This window comes from Azolla caroliniana, unplaced genomic scaffold (assembly GCF_043228905.1).
Source record: "Azolla caroliniana isolate FFs.n. ecotype wild unplaced genomic scaffold, voAzoCaro1.0.p SCAF_11, whole genome shotgun sequence".
NCBI lineage: Eukaryota > Viridiplantae > Streptophyta > Polypodiopsida > Salviniales > Salviniaceae > Azolla > Azolla caroliniana.
In genome coordinates this window covers 1951388-1966105 of record NW_028230446.1, presented here as the reverse complement: position 1 = coordinate 1966105, position 14718 = coordinate 1951388, and the positions used below count along the sequence as shown (strand labels likewise).

General features: G+C 40.8%; 1 protein-coding gene across 1 annotated transcript; it reads left to right on the top strand.

Moving 5' to 3' along the window:
- The first annotated feature begins 12746 nt into the window (after positions 1-12746).
- On the top strand, positions 12747-13554 carry LOC147857549 (uncharacterized). Its single transcript, XM_087327660.1, has 3 exons — positions 12747-12807; positions 12885-13151; positions 13252-13554. Exons 1-3 carry the CDS (start codon positions 12791-12793, stop codon positions 13544-13546), a joined length of 579 nt encoding a protein of 192 aa, XP_087183786.1. The 5' UTR covers positions 12747-12790; the 3' UTR covers positions 13547-13554.
- Positions 13555-14718: the final 1164 nt, after the last annotated feature.

Genomic DNA, 14718 nt, shown 5'->3' with positions numbered 1-14718 from the left:
TCGAACTACTCGAATATTCCGAAGAGTGGGCCAAAGCTTGATTTTCTCGATGTGAGAAGGATCAATTTCAACTCCTCGTTTGGTTATGAGATGTCCAAGATAAGTAATTGATTTCTTGAAGAACTCACATTTTAAGATCTTCGCATAAAACTGTTTGTCATGCAATGTTTGTAAAACAAAGTGGACATGTTTAGCATGTTCTTGTAATGTACGACTATAAACTAAAATATCATCCAAGAAAATAACGACAAATTTTCCAAGTTGTTCTCGGAAAATGTGACTCATTTCTTGTTGAAATGTAGCCAGAGCATTGGTCAAACGAAAAGGCATAACCAAAAACTCATAATGGTCATAACACGTACGAGATTTACTATAACGTATATAACCCATTCGTAAATAGTCCTTGAGTTGCTTAGATACCTCATCCTCTTCGGATTGACTTAAGCAATAAGGAGGTATTATTATTGGTGCAACGCCAAGTACAATATCTATATGATGGTCTATATTACGTTTAAGAGGTAGCCCATCTGGTAGTTCACTTGGAAAAACATCACGAAAATCATTTAAGATTTCATCAAGTTGTTGTTGTTCAAAATATGTTAATTGAACCGAGACATTATCGATATTGTAAAGAATTAAGTACACAATAAAATAGAGTAGAACAAGACAACTTGGATATTGATGGAGAGGAAACAATCAAGAGGAATTGTTTTTTACACATTGAATAAAATGAGTACAATCGTTCAGTACAAAAGTTATTGAATGATGAACCCAATCAATAGATAAAGAAGAGTTTTTATTATAGAACCAAGGATAACATAATATTTCATCAGTGGTACAAAGATTCATTACATGGAAGTCTACTTCCTCTATATAAGTATCAATAGAAATTCTTAATGAATGAATCGCCCCGTTGATATATTGTACTCCTCCATCAGCCAAGTGCACAATGTCGTGTGAATCTTCACACACTATGTAAAAAAATAATGAAATAATTATTATAGATTAGATTAGTAGCTTACTATAGAAAGATGGATATACTCAAGAGCTTCAAAATGTATTTTACTATATACAAAATGGAGAAATACATATCAAGTTATGAGAAAATGAAGTTTGATTAGATAGAGAAATTAGAACTATCCCACATAGATAGGAAAGTTAAGGCCCTGGCTATATAAACACCTTGAGCTCCCTCATTTTTCATTTGTGCTAAGAGCACTTTGGCCACTTTGTCTTGATGGATGATGGTGGCCAAATTCCCTAAAACCGAAAACTGGCCGATAAGCAAATCTGGAAACGGGCCCGGTAAGCAAATCCGGAAACGGGCCGGTATGCAATCCGGAAACTGGCTGGTATGCAAAACCGGAACTGGCCGGCAAGCAAACCGGAACTGGAACGGGTATGCAAACCGGAAACCGGTCGGCAAGCAAAGCCGGAAACCGGCCTGTAAGCAAAACCGGAACTGGAACCCGAACCGGCAAGCAAACCGGTACCGGCCGGCAAGCAAAACCGGAACTGGAACCGGCCGGCAAGCAAAAGCGGAACCGGAACCGGCCGGCAAGCAAAATCGGAACCGGAACCGACCGGCAAGCAAAATGGAATCGGCTACCGGACGATCTTGGACGCGGATGGATGAAAGATTGGATCATGCAACAAACTAAAGTAAAGTGAAGAGAACTAAAGTAAAGGCCATGTGGATGCAAGCAACTAAAGAAGGGAGTGCATGGAAAAAGTAAAGGTCATGTGGACAGTCACATGCAACCAAAAGAAAAAGCTAGGCAACTAAAAGTAGAGGCCATGCAACAAAAAGTGAAAAAGTTATGATCAAGGGAGAACTCCATTTTTATTCCATTTTTTTTCCTACACTAGGATAGACTCTCCATATTATTATTTTTTTCTTCTCAACTCCCTTATCTTAGGGAAGCCATAACTCTCGAAAACCCTAAAAATTCCCTACGGAAGCCATAATACTCATATAACCTAATCCTAAAATTCCCTACGGAAGTGATAACACTCAAAAACCCTAAAATTCCCTACGGAAACCATAACACTCAAAAAAACCCTAATCTTCCCTACGGAAGCCATAATACTCATATAACCTAATCCTAATCTTCCCTACGGAAGCCATATCTACCAAAACCCCTAATTTTTCTTTTCTATTAATCTTAGTAAACCTAAAACTTCTAAATCCCAATCTTGGGACATATTGTAATTTCTTTTTCCTTTGTTAATGAAAATTATTAAATTTCTTCTTTCTGTTAATTGTTAAAAATATAAACGCACACATGTGATTATCCTTCGGTCGGAGGCCCCGGGGTCCTGCCTCAAGTTCGCGTATCCTCGTCGTATTTTTGCGACACCGTATAGGTGTGATCAATTACAATAGGTTGGATTCCCCATATCTGAACCAAACGACCATTCACAAAGTTGTGTGAGCTTCTCAAATCAAACAAAAATTGTATGGGAGATCCATTGATATACCCATTTGCACGTAGTAAATCATTGGGACCCAATACAAAGTGAGGGAAAGAACATTGACAATTACTTAAATGATGTGTATAGACCTGAAGGACATTAGGAATCTGACCTTTATGTCTGCAGCTTTAGCTTTGCTGTCGTGCTCTTTCCGTTAGAGCTTTCAACATTGCTCTTTTGTATGACCCTTGTTTTTGCAAAATACGTAAAAATGATGTTGTCGCTTACAATCGCGATCCATGAATTCGTTGGGTGTCTTGCGTTTCCCAGGGAATTGCGATTGCTTAGTCCCAGGCGCTTCGTTGGGTTTGTTGTGGTCCTTCTTCGAAGTGCGTTGATAGTGAAGAACTATTTCAACGGTCTCTTCGAAGGATTTTGGATCCTTATCGTGCACTATCCAGTGATAGTTCGAATTGGGGATGCCATTGACAAAACAAGCTATTAACTAGTTGTCCCCTTCTAGACCCGATTTTTGGATTTGGGTTCTAGCATGGTGAACATAGTCTTCTAGCGAGGAAAACCTCCTACTAGAGAGGTTCATTAAAGCTTGTGTTGCCTCGGTTGGAGAGGGAGGTTGCAGAAATTGGCCCTTAAAAACTATGACAAAATCTGTCCAGGTATCAGGCAATTTCCCCAAAGTTTGGAGCCCATGCCACCAAGCGGCGACCTTACCCCCTAGTTCTCGGCCGACATATGCAATATTCATACTATCTGGCGTGGGATAGAGCTCAAAATGAGCATCGGCCTAGCCAAGTGCAGATTGCTTCTTCGGTTCTTTCATTTTTTTCTCCCGTAAATGGCTTAACGACAAACGATGGTTCACCCTGTCGCTCATTAGGTCTATTAGTCTCACGTTGTAAACTAATGACACATGCCTCAAGAGCACTTTGAGATTGCCGAAGTTCGGTCATTTGTTGAGCGGTGAAACTAAGGTATTGGCTTATTTGTGAAAAATACATCTCAATGGACATTTGTCCAAGAGGATTTCCTTGAGTTCCTTCCACTTGAGCGGACAACATCGGGTCATTATTTTGAGCCATTGAATGATTATTTCTGGCAAAGAAATTGGATAAGGTAAGACAAATAGTCATAACATCATGTCTTGATGTAAACATATCATGGGCAAACATTAATCGATATCAGGATCTCATGTCAATACCCCTCTAGATGTATGAGATGATGTTCAAGATTAGGTTACTATGGTAACACAAAGGTGTTTTAAAAACCATGGGGGTGACAAATTAATGTCTTTCCCTACTCTCTAAATCGGATTTTTCATGGAGGCTCCATGAGGCTCAACCATGTATGTTCGCGTCATGAATAGTTTATACACGAAAAAAATGTTAACAATAAACTATGTTTCGGTGCCCACATATGTGGTTTCGGCTCTTTAAGTCCTATTACGAGGACCCCGAAGTGCACTTAGACATCAAGTCTAAACACGTGTTATAGTCATATGTATCAACGATGTTGTATGGTCTTGGTCATATTTGAACTCAAGACCTCGAGAACAAATGCATTAAACACTTGAGCCAACCAAGTAGGTTGCTCTTCTTGAATGTTTAAAGTGATATGGCATTTGCCCATATATGTTTTTTTAAAAGAAACATATATGTCAAGAGTCCTTATTTCCCCCTCATTTACCACAAACTTTGTTGGTATGTTACCTAACCTTAAGTCTCGTAATTACGATGGCATACGTCAAAGTGCAACCTAATGGTCAAGCCCAATGAGCCCTCTTTTCGTAGTAGGCCCACGTGGCCCATCACATGGTTATGTCATTACGAATGCCTTTCGTAAGAATGATATCATGGTGTCATCGTATCCATGTAATAAGGGAGGGATGTTGGATATGTGTGTCATAAGAGCGACCTCACATCAAGTGGGTCAAGCCCTACGTTCTCAACACCATTGTGCCTAAGATTGTTTCATTACGTAACGAAATTGAAGTCACCAACGGGGATGTCAACAATAAAAATTTGTTGAAAAAGGGATGGTGAAAACACCATTCTCACAAAAATGTGAGGACGGCCACCAAGATCCTTTCCCCAAAAAGGAAAACATTCGATATTGAAATCACGTAATAACTTATATGCACATGTGCATATTATCACATATATACGATTAAATACGTATACACGTGACCACATATGCATATATATCTCGAAGTCTGTGATGACTTCGTACATCTTGACCAATTTGACCGGAATCATCCAGTCTTCGCTTAGATCCTCCTTGACTACCCTCTTGATCTCCCTGAGGGTGTCCTAGAATGAAACCGCATCCACGGGGCCACCAATTGTTGGGATTTCGGTCCCTTCGGATGGGATGGTCGGATGTCGGAGATGAATGACGACAAGCCCGGTTGCGGTTTCGGAACCGGATGATGAAGATCCCGGCTTCGGAGCCGGATGACGAATGTACCCGGAGAGAGATCCGGATGCGGGGACATATTTGTGAATATGTTTGCCAAGGGCCCTTGAGGCTATAGTTGTAAATAGCCCGAAAGTCATATGTGTATAAATATGACTTAGGGCAAACAGTTTTAATGTTGTTGCTCATTTTTCTGTTTTCCACTCTAGAGGGAGCGAAGTGAGAGCAGCCGCGAGAGAGAGAAGGAAGAGGTCGACGCCTCTGTGTAATACCGCCGCCTGTGGCGAGGATAGCGAGCTCAAGGTCGTCGCCTTGCAGCTCGCCATTGTATATTTCCCAGCGTATAGTGATAGTTGGAGTCTTGCACTCCCGTGGTTTTTTCCCGTCTAGGGTTTTTCCACGTTAATCCCTGTGTATTCGTGTCTTTCTCTGTGTTTCCGATTTTCTGCTGCATTGATTCGCGCTTCCTCGGTTGTGGCCGAGTGGTGAAGGTTGAATCGAAGCGTCGATTCCCAACACCAATCTCTTCGTCCGGGCCCAAGGCTCTGCATGCCTTCAACCGCCCTTCGACCCGTTTCCTTTCTCGGCCACCGATGCCAGTTATGGTACAACCTCCGTTAATAGAGGGCCAAATCTTCCTACCTAATAGTGTACATATAGGTGTGGGGTTTCTTCATGATGTTTGGACTATCGCGGCCCCACACCTTGATAGCCCTCTCTAAAAATCCTCTCGGCCTTCGCCACCGAGAGAATCCCGATTCCACTCGTGGTTCGGCCAAACTGTCAAGAATTGGATGGAGTGCCGGTCATCCTGACTCTTCACCCTCATGTAGGCTGAACCATTGTCCAACACCTTGGTTTCCATCTGGGTTGCCATGATGTAGGGTTCGCCGAGAATGACCAGATGGGAGGGTGTCTCTTACACGAAGAAGTGTTGGTCGATCTCAACATCCCCAACCTTTACTCCGACATTCGGGCATGCACCGTGTAGCTCCTCTGTAGCACGGGTCTCTGCATGTATCTTCCACCCGTACTTTGTATTGATCAGCCACTTACCCTTCTTATAGAAGTCCATCGACATCAGGTTTATCACCGACCAGTGGTCGATCAGTGCTACCATTGGCTCCTTCACATCCCCGATCCGGACTAGGGTCTCTGTCATCGCCCTTGCCCAATGCAGCTTCAAGAAGTGACTATCTGAGGCCTCCTCCTCCATCGCCACCTCTTCGATGTGGGCCTCCTTTACCTCCACGGGCTTCTCCAGTTCCGACTCCGACGAGAGCCACTTCCTTTTTACCAAGTCCATGATGGAATCATGGAATTCTTTCTTAGCGATCCCCAAAACCTCTCGTAATAAGAGCTCCACCTTGTTGTCGAGGATCCGCTCTTCTAGGACCTTCTACAGATCCTCTATCCTCTCTATCTCCGAGCTCAGCAAGAAGCTCGAGATCTTCACCTTCCCCAATGAGCCGGTTGGGCCTCCGTCATTGTAAAAGTTAATATACTAAAGCTTTGACAAACCGGTTTATCCAGATAGCAACAGAAAACAGAGACAAGGTTTAATGGAAGCTTGACTCACAGAACAGAGAGTGGGAGAGACAGAGAGAGCAAAACAACATAAACTCAATTTCAAAATAATAATGCTCTGTACATACAATGTTGTTCGGCCGACCATTGACTCTGTTGCCGACACACAGCGGAGTTCGAACGTTTTGTACTGAATGTTCTATCAAAGAATTGTGGTTGTGTGAATAGATACTAAGTTACTGTAATCTTATCGATGTTACACAGACATCGAGATCGTTACTTATGTAATACAGTTATAGTAGGATAGATTAACAGAAAACAAACAGTTACACACCGATATTTCCTACAACTAAACTTATAGTACTAAAAATAAAATGATCGATTTTACAATGCCATCGGTTCCTTTTTATAGGCAACCTGAAGGACTTCCTCATCGAGAAATACATATTGCCCTATTGGCAAGAACTACAAAACTTGTAACTAACTCATCGATCTTCTTCCTCAATCCGACTTCGACTTCGACTCCGAACCTCCAACTCTGATGTTTCCAACTCTGATGCTTCCCCACTATGTCCGTTTGGCCCTTTGTCCATGTAACACTTGGCACGCCCGTGGGCCAAGGCCTTGCCCGGCCAACCCACGATACCTTCTATGCCGGCTGGATGGGAGGAAGGTCCTCATCCAATTCATCTTCAGCGTCGTCCTGCAAAATATCAAACAAGGAAGGTTCGTGTTGTTGGCTCTCCTTGTCGTCATCGTCTAAATCTGCAGGTGGTTATGTATCCTCGATCGATGGTCATGGTGGTGGTGGTGCAACTGGCTCTAGTGTGTCGAGCCTTGGAATTTGGCTTTGTCTTTCGGCTTCAAAGGTGTCCAACTGAACAATTGTGTCGATCTCATGTTCATCGAATTCCTGCATGAGTCGACTAACTTCTTCGCGGTGACAAGCTGCCATGTTGTACAAATCTTTAGCAATATCTTCTTGAATAGTTGATATTGCTTCTTTCGTCATTTTGAAGAAGCCTTTTCCTTGTGCCTTCTGGTTGTCCCTGTCGACTCGTAGAAATTGAAGTTCGGCTACCTGTTTTAGCCAAAGTAGCCTCTCTTGTATCTTTTTGGCCCTTGCGTCGGCTTGTTCTGGTCGTGTTGTTGCAGATAGAGTAGATGCTTTTGCTTCCTGCAATCTTTGTTTCAGTTCCTACTCAAAGTTGGAAAGCTTGTTTGGTTGTTGGCGTGTTAATCATTCTTCTTCGACTTTCCTTAGTTTTTCTTCAGTCTGTCGGCATTTCTCTGACAGTTCTTCTTTTTCAGCTTGCATTCTTGTATATTTCTCATTCAAAACTTCTAACACTGCTATTGCTTTTTTGTATAAATCAGCCATATCTTTGATTGCTCTGCTTGCTTGTTCATATTCCCTATGCACTTCAACCAATGCCTCATGCAAGGGAGGAATTTGTATCGCTTCCCCCTTATTTTTGGCATTTCGCTGTCAACCTATCCTTTCAACCTCCTGTTGTTCTTCCGGCTCGACAGCTCCACTTAAGGATTTTTGAATCATTATATTATCCTGATGCTCCTGTGCCATTCTCTCCGACAACTCCTCTAATCTATGGGCCAACCATTCTACTAATTCATAAGAAGTAACAAGTTGTAGAATGGCAGCAAGTTCATGTGCTGCTGGAGGGATGTCGGAGAATGCAGTTGCTTCCCGCACTGTTGTTACAGATGACTGCCCTTTCTGGATTCTGGTTGTGTCGTTTGGATTGACACGAGGTACTTGTGTGGGCTACATGGCTTGCTCCTCTGTTCTCTGCTTTTTCTGTGCAAGTTCCTCTTCCTAAGCCTACGGAAAGCGTTGAGCCCTTCGCTTTACCCGACGTTGTCGTTGCATCGGTTGGTCAGGTTCAACAAGTGCCGATTCTTGATTAGGTTGGGGTGGTTGTGGGATAGGTACTGAGTTGGGTGGGGGATTTTGTGTCAACTCCGGAACTGGTGAGGTTGTCGATTACTGTTGTTTGGGTTCCGATTAAGTGGCATCGACCTACGTCGATTCTACTTCCTGCCACTCCTCACGTTGTACCTGTCGTCAGGGTCGGGAAACTAGTTGTGGTCATGGCGGCCTCTATTCTTCTTGTCGGTTTTCCAATCTCTAGGTCGGAAAAAGCACCGACAACCAGCGAGCAAAGATCGGATTCATTGGTTTCCCTTTTTGCACCCCATATAGCTGCTCCCGCAGAGCTTCTGCTGACAACAACCCCCAGTCAAAAAATTTGCCCTCGTACGTGGCGATTATGAAGCCAACTCTCTTTTTGGGCATGCAGTAAAATCGGGGACTAACAAATCCCACTTCTAACAAAAATTTGGCCACTTCATGAAAAAATTTGTCCTCCCCTCCCCGTGTTTGAAAAGCTTTGGCCGAGGGAGAATATTCTCCGAAATACGACCTAAGGATGTCTTTTTCCATTTTCTAGACATCATGAAAGCCTTCCTGTTTGTTCATAATTTTGGAGACATCAATTTGTTGCACGAGGGTGGGGCTCTGCATCTGCAACCTTGATGAAACCTTGCAGATTCTTGTTCACAAGTCACTAGCGCAGGTTATCGGAAACAGGGATTGACATTATTTCGTCTTAAAGAGAAAGGTCGGAGTTCTGTGGTGAAAACGAAGAAAGCTTTAGGCTATGGCAAGGAAGAGCAGAAAACTTTTCAGAACGAATACGCTTTTGTCTCTGTGGTGACACAGAAGATGAAGAAATAGGTTTTAAGGAAATGAATTGTTGCATGATGCCTAGGGAATAGAGAAAGCTACTATTAATGTAAGTAATAGTCTAGAAATAGTAATAATGGCTCCACTACTCTTGTAATGTGTGCATGCATTATTACCACTAGTTTACTTATAGTGTGACACAGACTTCCCCAAGATTCCCTTTTCTGATAGTTACTTTTTGCCAAGATAATAATTAGTTAGTTACTATTTTTATTTGACTTTTTATTTTATTTTAATTTTATGTGTGTGTGTGTGTGTGATGTCTACCATGTCACGTTGTGGAGGATGTAGCCTAAAAGGGGTTATTCGGTATTGACCCATGATAGGGTTTAAGTCGAAAACCATTTACCCATTTCGGTAGAATGTCACCGAACAAGGTTCTAACCTGGTACGTACCATTTTTGCTATTAATAATCTAGAATGGTTCCGTCCATCGAAATCAAAGCTTCCTAGGCATAGACCCCATTTTTGTTTGAAACACTGACACCGGTTTTTCGATTGCGAACTGTTTCTCTACATGTCGACCGTGACGATCCACAAATGCTTTCGTTTGTCTTTGCTTCCACTCTAAATGTATCATAGCCTATATCCGACTTTCCTCTAATAGCAGTAATCCTTCTTTCTGAATTTGTTCTGACCGTAGCTCATCTAACCTTCCTGTTGCTTGAATTCGGAGTGTCGGAACTTGAAACTCTATTGGCATTACGGTGTCGTGAAGATCCGTCACTAAGTGCGGATCGTGAGGCGGAACCACCGAGGTTCTAGACCAGAAGGACTCGAAGTTTGCACTAGCTTTAGCGAGAACGGATTTAAGATAGATTGAAAGAGAGGGATTGGGATAAGATAAAACGCTTGACTTTAGATTGAGAGAGAGATTAAGATTGAACTCTTGACTTTAGATTTGAAGAACAAGATTAATACATCAATTGGATAACAAATTTTCTTCTTAATATTAATTTTGATATAAAGTACCAAGCCCCCCTTGATCTTTTTCATCCACCCTTTTATAGATGCTCCCATGCATATGATGCATGTAAGGGTACAAGACATGCATACAATGCATGGGATGCATGTGATGCATGTTTGCTATTTGGCGCTCATGCATCACATGTAACTCAATCAAGCTCTAATATGAGAATTTACATGTAAAGCTATAATGATAAAAATACAATCCCCAAAGAAATGGTTTGGCTTAATGGTAAGCCTATTGCTTCTTATCTTGGAGGTGCAAAGATTGAGTCTTGCTTACATCTTTTTCTTTTATGCACAAAATACTATTAGGCTTTTGGACCAAATATCTTTAAGACACCATGCACTAGGGATCGACAACGGCTCGGCTCAAGCCTAAACCGTTTGGCTTAGCCGGCTTGAAAACGACTTAGCGGCTTAGGGGCTCGGCTCGGCTTGGCTTGAGCCTCGCCAAACCGGCTCAAGCCGTTTAAGTGATTTAATTAGTAATTACTAGTAACTATAGTTTATTGCTAAAGTCTATGTTCTAACTTCTAATTAGTCAAGAGTCTAAGTTCTAACTAGTAGTCAGTGGTCACGAGTCATGAGTCTATTGTCTACAGTGTTGAGTGTACTGTGTACACACAGACTCCAAAGTGATGACTTAGGTATTACTAATTAGGTAATAAGACTTTAGCCTCTCGAGTCTCATTGCTCAACACAGACAGACGACTCGGACTTAGGTAATAGGACTCTCGACACAGATAGTGACCAATCCATCGACACAGACACCCGCGCCCGCGCTCGCGCGCGAGAGAGAGAGAGAGAGAGAGGTCTGCTGCATAGTAGATACTAGAAAGTGGAAGACGACGACCTGTTGTTGCCGCCTACGTGCATGGTGCAGCCCCGACTCCCAACTTCCAAGCCTACAAAGTGCTTTATTCCATCTATTTTACAAAGCCTACAAGTAAGATTCACATAATTTCACAATATAATTATGCACATATATGAATAATGATATTACAGACTATAGTCAATTTAAAATTACTTTACCTCAAGGCTCATATTAAGTAATACCCACAATCATTGTAATTTGTCACTACAGTCTACAATGTAGTCATATATGAAGTAAGATTCACAATATAATTATACACATATATGAATAATGATATAGTCAAATTGAGCCATAATGTGGCACAATGTAATAACTCATGATTAGAGTAGGACATTTCAAAAGAATTCATTATCTTTTATAACCAAAATTTTATAGGTACAATAACATACATTGATATGGAAGAGGTAACATCAACATTAGCCCCTAGAGGCAAAACAAAGGCAAGAAAAAGAACTTCATGGACCGAGCAACACATGATCTCCATTAAGGACGGAGATGCATATAAGTGTCGATGTGCCTATTGTCACTTGATGTGGGCAAGCTCTACATCTACAAGTTCTATCGCCAAGCATTTATTAGATAAGCATAATATTAATAGCACATCACAACCACAAACTTCTAGCAATGTTCTTGTCCAAAGTAACATAGATGCTACTTCATCTACATTAACTATATCTCGTACTCTAGAGAAGAAGTTTGATAGTACTGTTGTTAGATACATAGTCACATCAATGCTACCTCATGCACATATTGAGTCTTCTAGTTTTAAGAGATTAATGCATGAAGTCTTGCCCACTTATCAACTTAAATCATCTCGTACACTTAAGAGATTAGTGTTACGAATGTATGTTGTTCTTCGCCATTTAGTTATTACTTATTTGTCCTCACAAAATTTTAGATATGCTATAACATTTGATGGGTGGACAAACAACAGTTTGAAAGGATTTTATCCCGTGACTTTACATTTTGTTTGTTTCGAGTCTACTAAGCCGGCTAGTGTGCTTTTAGATTTCCTAGATGTCTTTCCGGGAGATGGGGTAGGAAAACGTGTCAGAAAAGCTTTATTCTCTCGTTTAAAATCATTTAATATCGCTTCACGTCTTCTATCTACAACTTCTGACGGTGCTAGTGAATCTCTAGTTGCATCAAAAGAATTAGCTAGGTTATTACTTTGTCATCATGGACAAGACATTTTACAATCATCACATATGTTAAGATGCATGGTGCATACATATCAACTAGGTGTAAAGTCTGCATTAGAAGTTATTACTCTGTCTACTATGAAGTTAAGGAAGACATTACATTCTATATGCACAAGTAAAGTGAGTAGAGTTATATTTAAAAAATATTCAAAAACCATGCATGAGAATGGAGAACATGAACCACCATGTGTAGATTGCATTACTAGATGGAATTCAACCCTAATAATGTATCAACAATCCCTAAAATTAAGAGATGTCTTGATTTGTACCACAAGTGACAATGTCATTGCTAATGAGTTTGTGGACCATACACTCTCCATAGAAGATTGGAGTCATATACAAAGTATGGAACAATGGTTGCTTGTGCTTGCTAAAATTTGTAATTACTTGAGTGGGTCAAAGTATCTGACCCTCTCAATAGCCGCACTTGCATTCAACAACTTATTAGCACATTGTAATAAATATATTTCTATGGATATGAACTCGGTTGATTCATCCTCCGAGAAGATTACTCTTCAAGTGCAACAACAGGCTGGTAACAAATGCTTACAATATCTAATCAAGTACCAAGAATCCCTGAAATCTATTCCATCTCGAATCGCAATGTTTGTTGACCCGAGGTACTAATGTTTTTAACTGAAAATTCCCCCTTTTTAATCTTTCTTTCTTACTAATAGTGTCTTTTGTTTGAGTGTAGAATTCCAAAACCACCTAATCCAATTGAGAGAGACCGCGATATAGAATTGGTGCAAAGTTTCTTGACAACCCAATATCATGATCCTAATGTCGAAGATTCTCTATCTGAAGATGCATGTGAAGGATCTCCATTTGATTTTTTGGATATTTGGGATATGAACAATGACAAATCTCATGAATCATCAGCTCGGACAAAAATTGAAGGTTTCTTGAAGGTTCCACGAGTGAAGAGTTCCGTAGACCCTCTACATTGGTGGTCTACCAACAGGTTTCAAGCTATATTGCATCATGTTGTATTAAACAAATTTGTTATTGTTGGTAATTAATGAACACATTTTGATAGTATCTTTTTTTATGATTTGAAACAGATCCATTTTTCCAAGGATGTATAAAATGGCATGCGATTATTTGGCTATTCCAGCTTCATCAGTGCCTTTAGAGGAAGCTAACTCTGAAGCTCGTGATAACTTCGACGATAGGCAACGGTTGCATTCGTGCACTTTCAAGGCCGAGATGTGCATACGATCTTGGATAGATCTACTTGATAGTGTTAATATTCCAATTCCTGAAGATATTAATGATGCATATGATACTTTAGATATCAATTTAGAAGAGATTATTGCCGAGGATGATGTTATTGAATACTTATACTTGGACAAGTGATTTTTTTTGGAATATTATGACTTGGGACAATTATTGGAATAGTTAACATTTTTGGAATAGTCAATTTTTTCTCGTTGTTTTTCTTTAATTATCTATTAGTTAAATTTGCCTTGCATTTCACATTTTATGTTTTCTTGTTGTTTTCCTCTAAGCCTTGTAACCATTCTGCATTTGGAACATATTGGAGGGAGATTGTTCAATTATAAATTGTGTTATGAAGTTCAATGATAAATTGTAATAGAGTTGTGTAATGAAGTTCACAAACCAGTTTACAAGCCGTTTACCAAGCCGGTTTATCCCAAACCGGTTTAAGGATCGGTTTGGTTTGGTTCGGTTCAGGTTTGAAAACCCCTAAACGGTTTAGGCTTAGCCGGTTTGGCTTGGATAAGGCCAAACCGGCTAAGCCTAAACCGAACCGTTGCCGATCCCTACCATGCACCGCGATTAACCGACCCGACCGATCCATCTGATTTGCATCCGTTTGGTCCGGCCCAGTCCACATCCTGATCCAATTGCCAGTCATCGGCCGGTTGCTGCTTGCTGATCGCTAGTCACCGGCCGCCGGATGCCGCCGGTTTTGGTTGCCCAAAAAGCTCTTACAAGTAGCTAGGCCACACCCAACCCACTCATCCAATTAGCTTAGTTCTAGCCACCTTGAACTCTCTATGCTCCACACGTAAACACAAAGATAATAGCTTTTGCTCTGCGTTATATATGGTGAGATCCTTATTTGTTCTGTCTATGTGGGATATCTCACAGTTTTATCTTTCTCTTTTCCTTTGCAAACTTCCTACCTACATAACTTGAGACTTAGATGTTCGTTTCTTATGTAGTAAAGTGCACCTTGAACTCTCTATGCTCCACACGTAAACACAAAGATAATAGCTTTTGCTCTGCGTTATATATGGTGAGATCCTTATTTGTTCTGTCTATGTGGGATATCTCACAGTTTTATCTTTCTCTTTTCCTTTGCAAACTTCCTACCTACATAACTTGAGACTTAGATGTTCGTTTCTTATGTAGTAAAGTGCATTCGAAAGCTCTTGAAAACCTCCATCTTTTTGTACTAAGATATTAAACTTATTTAAAATAGTATTTTCACTATTATCGTTTTATATGATTCATACTTGATTTTGTATGTTTTATGCGATTTTCACACCATTGCCGAAAAT